This window comes from Megascapheus bottae, chromosome 18 (assembly GCF_031878675.1).
Source record: "Megascapheus bottae isolate mThoBot1 chromosome 18, mThoBot2.hap1, whole genome shotgun sequence".
NCBI classification, from domain to species: domain Eukaryota; kingdom Metazoa; phylum Chordata; class Mammalia; order Rodentia; family Geomyidae; genus Megascapheus; species Megascapheus bottae.
In genome coordinates this window covers 28,815,928-28,823,397 of record NC_143526.1, presented here as the reverse complement: position 1 = coordinate 28,823,397, position 7,470 = coordinate 28,815,928, and the positions used below count along the sequence as shown (strand labels likewise).

General features: G+C 48.2%; 1 protein-coding gene across 1 annotated transcript in view; it reads right to left on the bottom strand.

The window, feature by feature from the left end:
• Positions 1-1,586: 1,586 nt before the first annotated feature.
• The window catches only part of Cox4i2 (cytochrome c oxidase subunit 4I2), an 8,144-nt gene continuing 2,260 nt past the window's right edge, over positions 1,587-7,470 (bottom strand). Inside the window, exons 3-5 of the mRNA XM_090352822.1 lie at positions 6,257-6,421; positions 4,927-5,058; positions 1,587-1,818 (exon numbers count right to left, since the gene is read on the bottom strand). Of these exons, the coding sequence (XP_090208948.1) occupies positions 1,682-1,818; positions 4,927-5,058; positions 6,257-6,421 (434 nt within the window). The 3' untranslated portion in view covers positions 1,587-1,681. The remainder of the gene's footprint in view (positions 1,819-4,926; positions 5,059-6,256; positions 6,422-7,470) is intronic.

Sequence of the window (7,470 nt, the reverse complement as noted above, 5' to 3'; positions counted from 1 at the left end):
CCAGGTCAGCATGCTCCTCTCCTTATCTCCCTTACGCAGCAGAGAAGGAACACTCCAGACAGCAAGAAATACAACTGTAAAGAGTAACACCAGCACGTCAGGAATGAAAGAGACCCAAGGCTACCATTTGGCTTGAAATTGTGGTTCAGTACATATAGTCAAGAAGCTCTTTGGCTGAGCTTTTCTATAAAATCTCATCCTCCTCTGCTGAGACCAGGACTATAACATGTTTCTGAGATAACCATGTATACTGCTTATTTTGCCTGAAAAAAATGAAAATCTTGCCCAACATTGTAATCCTAGCTACTCAGGAGGCTGAGATCTGAGAATTGTGGTTCTAAGCCAGCTAGGGTAGGAGAGTATCTGCAATAAGCCACCAAATAGGCTGGAAATGGAGCTGTGACTCAAGGGATAGAGCACTAGCCTTGAGCAAAAAAGCTCAGTGACAATGCCCAGTCTCTGAGTTCAAGCCTGAAGACCTGAAAAAAAAAAAAAGATGCTTTTCCCTGGTTGTTTTCAAGATTTTTTATTTTTATGTTTATGCTGTATTTTGCTGTGGATTTTTTTGAGTTTACTGTATCAAGGCTGTGTCCAGATTCTTTTTCTTTTCTTTCCTTTTTTTTTTTGGTTCAAGACCAGGACTCAAACTCGGTGCTTTTTTTTTGGGGGGGGGGAGGGCTTAAACTCTGGGCCTGGGCAATGTCCCTTAGCTCCTTAGCTCAAGGCTAGCACTCTACCACTGTGAGGCACAGTGCCACCTCCAGTTTTCTGGTAGTTTATTGGAGATAAGAATCCCATGACTTTTCCTGTCCAAGCTGGCTTTGAACTGCGATCCTTAGATCTCAGCCTGCTGCTGAGTAGCTAGGATTAGAGGTGTGACACTGGAGCCCAGTTGAAACTCGATTATTGATGCTTTTTGCTCACTAACTAGCTATCTGCCAACTGAACCATGAATTCCAAACCCAGTGTTGGTTCTTTTTTATTATTATTTTTGTAAAGTGATGTACAGAGAAGTTAGAGTCGCATAAGTCAGGTAAGAGAGGTAAGAGTACATTTTGTCAGCTGTGGGGCTTGAACTCACTATCCCTGGGCAATTTTGCTCCAGGGCAGCACTCTACCACTTGAACCACAGCACACTTCCAGTATGTGAGTGGTTCATGGGAGATAAGAGTCTCAGAGACTTTCCTGCCTAGGCTAGCCTCTGCCAGATGTGAGCCACTGGCACCCAATTTCTTTACTGTTATTATAGTTGTTTATTCTGTTTTCTAGCTCCTCTTTGAAGGCAAGAATTTTGTCTTGTTCTCCATTGTATTCCCAGGAGTGATTAATGCCTGGTACACAATAGAGATGCTTGTCAATTGATTGAAGGGGCCATGGGGGTTCTTTGCCTTTGCTACTTGCAGCACTGTCATTTTGTTGTTGTGGTTTCTCCTTCCTTCCCCAGCTCCACTTAAGGCTTGTTGCCAGTGCCTCCACCCCAGGACGCCCTGCATGACAGCCCGGCTCTGAGCTCTGGGATGTGCTCGCTCTTGCCCCGTCTCCTACAGTGCCTCATTTTAGGTCCCAAGAATAGTTCAATAGCCGTATTAAAGATGAAACTCAAAGACCTTTATTGGTGTGGCGAGGAGGGGCCCCTGGAGGTTTCAGACCAGGGTGGCCCTGCAGAGAGGGACTGGCACAGTCACTTCTTCCACTCCTTCCGGTCATAGTCCCAGCGGGAGGCCAGGCCTTGCACCGGGTTGCCCTTCATGTCCAGGATCCGCTGGAGCTGCTTCGCCTTCCACTCCTCCTGCAGGGTGATGGGCTTCTCGGGGAACACTGGGGGCAGAGGTGAGGACAGCACTGGCACAGGCCCTGAGCCATGGTCTCCAGCCACAGACTCCAAGGAGCATCCTCCATCCTGACCCCCCCCAGGCTGTCCTAGAGAAGCTTCCGGGGACCTCTGGGCTCTGATCCCAGCCTTGCCTCGGATCACTGAGTGTGGAAACCGGGCGCAAGGCCTTCCCCAAGCTCATCCTGTTTTCTCATTTCATCCTTGTGGTCAGTGGAGGCGCTGAAAGGAACAGGACTGGGGAGACTCCATGCTGGCTGGGCACCCATGTTCGCGCCTGTAATCCTAGCTACTCAGAAGGCTGAGATCTGAGGATCACAGTTCAAAGACAGCCTGGGTAGGCTCTTATCTCCAATTAAGTGCAAAAAGTCAGAAGCAGAGCTGTGGCTCAACTGGTAGAGGGCTAGCTTTGAGGAAAAGAGTTCAGCAACAGAGCCCAGTCCTAAGCTCCGTGACCAACAACAGCAAAAAGCCAGTGCTAGACACTGATGGCTCCCTCCTGTCATCCTCACTACTCAGGAGTCTGAGATCTGACCATCTCACTTCGAAGCCAGCCCAGGCAGGAAAAGTCCACGAGACTCCTCGCCAGTTAGCTACCAAGGAAGCTGGGAGTGAAACGGTGGGTCAGATGGCAAAGCACAAAGAAAAAGCACAAGGAAAATGCTGGGTGCAGTGGCTCACACCTGTAATCCTAGCTACTCAGGCGGCTGAGATCTGAGGATCACGGTTCAAAGCCAGCCTGGGCACTAATGGATGTGAGACACTTATCTCCAATCAACCACCAGAAAAGTGGAAGTGGTGCTGTATCTCAAGGGGTAAGGCAGTAGCCTTGAGCTGAAGAGCTCAGGGACAATGCCCAGGCCCAGAGTCCAAGCCCAATGAAGAAGGAGAAGGAAAAGGAGGAGAAGGAGAAGGAGGAGGAGGAGAAGAGGAAATAATAATAATAATAATTAATAATAATAAAGCTCAAGGACTGGCTGGGAATGTGGCTTAGTGGTAGAATGCTTGCCTAGCATGCATGAAGCCCTGAGTTCGATTTCTCAGTACTATATACACAGAAAAAGCCAGAAGTGGAGCTGTGACTCAAGTGGTAGAACTCTGGCCATGAGCACAGAGAGGCTCAGGAGAGAGCCCAAGCTAAGTTTAAGCCCCACAACCAGAAAACAAAACAAAACAAAACCTCAAGGACAGCACCCAGTTCAAGCCTTATAACTAGCACAAAAAGAGAAAGGACAAGAAAGAAAGAACACAGAAAAAAAGAAAGAAAGAAAGAAAGAAAGAAAGAAAGAAAGAAAGAAAGAAGTCTAGATAGATAGATGCCTATACAGGATGCCTGTAATCCTAGCTACTCAGAAGGCTGAGATCTAAGGACTAATGTTGAATGCCAGACTGAACCAGAAAGTCCATGAGACACTAATTCCAATTAACCACCAAAATTAGGAAGTAGAGTTGTGGTTCACATGGTAGAGTACTGACCTTGAATGCAAAAAGATGAAGGATAGTGTCCACTCCCTAAATTCAAGCCCCATATTGGTGCATGTGCGTACACACACACACACACACACACACACACACACACACACACACACGATAATGGCCTATATCCTCCTATAAATACAAGCTCCATTTCAAGGTCAGGTATGGAACTTGAGAATGTAATGGCTGACATAAGACACTACTAGCAGGTGAAAATTCAAAGGACAGAGGATTAAATGGGCATGTTTCTGCCTTCTTCTCCTTCTCCTCCTCCTCCTCCTCCTCCTCCTCCTCCTCCTCCTCCTCCTCGTCCTCCTCCTCCTCCTCCTTCTTCTTTTTCTTCTTCCTCTTCCTCCTCCTCCTCCTCCTCCTCCTCCTCCTCCTCCTCCTCCTCCTCCTCCTCCGTCGGTTGTGGGGCTTGAACTCTGGGCCTGAGTGCTGTCCCTGAGCTCTTCAGCTCAAGGCTACCGTCCTATCCCTGGAGCCACAGCACTACTTCCTGTCTTCTGGTGGTTAATTGGAGATAAGAGTCTCACAAACTTTAGTGCCCACGCTGGCTTTGAACCAATATACTCAGATCTCTGCCTCTTGAGTGGCTAGGATTACAGGGGTGAGCCACTGGCACCTGACTAAGAATCAGCATTTCTTTTTTGTTATTGTTGGTCATGGGACTTGAACTCTGGGCCTGGACGTTGTCCCTGAGCTCTTCAGCTCAAGGCTACTGCCCTACCCCTTGAGCAACAATGCCACTTCCAGTTTTCTAGTGGTTAATTGCAGGTAAAAGTCTCATGTTCTTTAGTGCCGAGCTGACTTTGAACCCCAATCCGTAGATCTCAGCCTCCTGAGTAGGTAGGAGTACAGGCATGAGCCCTCATGCCCAGGTGAAAACAGCATTTCTGACAAGTTCCCAGAGAGTGCGTCCTGCCCAGGGAGGACACGTAGAGAATCATTCTTTTTTTCTTCTTTGTTTTTTCAGAACTGAAGATTGAACACAGGACTGAGCTAAATCACCAACCCCAAAAACCACTTTTTTTTTTTTTTTGCCACTCCTGGGCTTGAGCTCAGGGCCTGAGCACTGTCCTTGGGTTTTCTCAAGGCTAGAGCTCTACCACTTGAGCCTCAGCACCACTTCCGGCTTTTTTCTATGTATGTGGTACCAAGAAATTGAACCTGCGTCTTCGGTCTTCGTGCATGTTAGGCAAGCACTCTACCACTAGGCCAAACCCCCGGCTCCAACTCTTTTTATAAGCTTGTATATTGGGGTGTCTTTCTTATGAGGGAAAATAATGTGTCAGTAGCCATAGCATTTGTGAATATGTAACAAGTACTCACCTACAATCCTCTCACCAAATCATCACCAGAACCCCAAGAAGTGAGCATCAGTATTCCCATTATATAGATGAGGGGGCTGAGGTCCAGAGAAAAGGACACACACACACACACACACACACACACACACACACACACACTCCAACTTGGGCAGCCACACTGTGCCTTTCCCCCTCCCTGTCTTTGGAGACTTTTACAAACCTCCTCCAGTGAGTCCCACTAGTTCTCTGGAGAGGGTGACTCTGACCACAAAAACATGGCCTGCAGCCAAGTGAAGGGTAGCCACTCACCGTAGACCCGCTGCCACCAAATTGCCAGGGCCGTGAGGCCACAGAAAAAGAACACGCCGCCCATTACTGTCTTCCACTCGTTTGTGCGCCGGTTCATCTCTGCAAACGTCTGATGGTACTGGAGACGGTACACTGGAGACAGGCGGGTGTGGGGACGGGGCCTGAGACACAGCCAACCCCAGGGACAGTGGGCCAGCTTTTGGCTCCAGGTATCCCTGTAGCTGACATCATTTATCTAGCACATTCTTGTGTGTGTGTGTGTGTGTGTGTGTGTGTATTTGTACTGATCCTAGGGCTCGAACTCCCAGCCTAGTCCTGTTGCCCACAAAAAAGATACAGTTGGTTTCACTGTAACTCTTCTCTTCTGCAGAGGGTGAGTTTTAAATATGAAAGTATACAAATAGGTCTTTATTGTGACTTAAGACTTTTTTTTTTTTAGGGAGAGAGAGTGCCAGTACTGGGGCTTGATTTTGGGGTCTAAGCACTGTCATTTAGCTTTTTTTTTCCCCCTCAAAGCTGGCACTATATCACTTAAGCCACACCTCCATTTCCAGCTCTTTGGTGTTTAATTGGAAATAAAGAAGCTCATGACCGGGCACAGGTGGCTCACGCCTGTAATCCAAGCTACTCAAGAGGCTGAGATCTAAGGATTGCAGTTCAAAGCCAGCCCAGGCAGAAAAGTCTGTGAGACTCTTTATCTCCAATTAACCACCAGAAAACCAGACGTGGAATTGTGGCTCAAGCACTTGAGCCTTGATCTATAAAGCTCAGAGACAGCTCCCAGGCCCTAAGTCCAAGCTGTATGTCTGACCAAAAAGGAAAAGAAAACATGGTAGAGTGCCAGCCTTGAGCAAAATTGCTTAGGGACAGCACCTAGTCCCTGAGTTCAAGCCCCATGACTGATAAAATGGAAAAAATAAAAGTCTCATGGACTTTCCTGCTGGCTGACTTTGAACAACAATCCTCAGATCTCAGACTCCTGAGTAGCTAAGATTACAGAAGTGAGCCACGTGCCTGGCTTCCATTAGGCATCTTGAGTGCGGGCAGCCACCCAGCTTCCCTCCTGACAGGTCAGACTCGTGCTTTCTGCTCACCTCACCCACAGGATCGCAGAATGTTCAACACCTGCTGAGAACTGCCCCCACCTGCAGAGCCTTCCTCTGCCCCTCAAGTCCCTGGGGGGCCAAGAGGACCCCTCTGCAGCCCTATGCAGGCTGCACTGCAGTTCCAGGGGCCTGTGTCAGTCACTCCCTGGACTGGGAGCAGGGTGGCACACCTCCTTTATAGTCACCCTCCCCTCCTCTCTCCCACCAGCCCCACTAACACCTACAGGCCACCTTCTCCTCAGGGCTCAGCCGGGTCCAGCTGTCCTTCTCCTTCTCCTTCAGGGCCTGCTGTGCTGGGCTGAGGTCTGTGCAGAAGGCCTCATCCGGCATGGGGTAGGAGCGCTGGGCATAGTAGTTGGTGTAAGGAGTCATCTTGCCTGGGCTGTGGGCTGCAGACACAAGGGAGGGAGCTGGATGCAGCCACTACTGAAGCAGTAATCAAAAGAGATGCCCATGGCCTTTTCTTTTCTTTTCTTTTTGTGTCAGGTACTAGAGCTTGAAATCTGGGTGCCAATGTCTTACTTGGCTTTTTCACTCAGGCTGGCACTCTACAGAGTGAGCCACATCTTCACCTCCAGACCCTTTCTGCATTTGTCATTTTGGAAAGACTGGTTTTATGCCCAGGCTGGCCCAGGATGGGATTTTCCTGCTTGTGCTTCCTCGTATTGCTGGGCCGACAGGCAGATGTGACCAGCCACTGTACTTCTTCTGAAGCTGGGACAACAGGCATGCCAGGCGACACTGTACCATGCCCAGCCACTGGGTGAGATGGCATCTCACAAACTTTTATGCCCTGGTTGGCTTTGAACCTGAATTGTTCAGTCTTTGCCTCCCAAGTGGCTAGGATTAAGATTAGACTTGAGAGTTGTCATTATGGACCCCATAAACACATACAATTTTATATATGTCAATTAAAAGGAGAAGAATTTTTAAAACAATAAAATTAGACCTCTTTTCATGATCTGAAAGGGAAATATTTTACCAAGTAATGTTTAGCACAAATTTCTATATGTACCAGAGATCAGATTAGCATGTTTGTTTTCATTTTCTACTAAGATTTTTATTGAATGATCTTTGAGTTTAATAAAAGAAGATTTGTTAAAAAAAAAAAAAAAAGATTAGACTTGAGTTGCTGTACTTGGCTCCTCTGAGGCCATTTTAAGAGCCAGGCTCCTTGGCTGAATGGCAGGCAGCCATTTCCACGTGGCAGATGAAAACCACGGAGTAGCTAGCCTTGTGAGTTAACATTCACAGCAAGGAAGATCAGGGCCAGGGCTGCAGCTTAAGTCCTGTGTGCCCTGGGAAGGTCTGAGCCACCGAGGTTATGGCAGGCAACAGCTCAGAGCCAGCAACGTGGCAAGGCTAGACCTGGACTTCTGCAAACAATAAACACAGCCTTGAGCAGGAGTGAAGGATACCCCAGCTCCCAGCCCCTTTC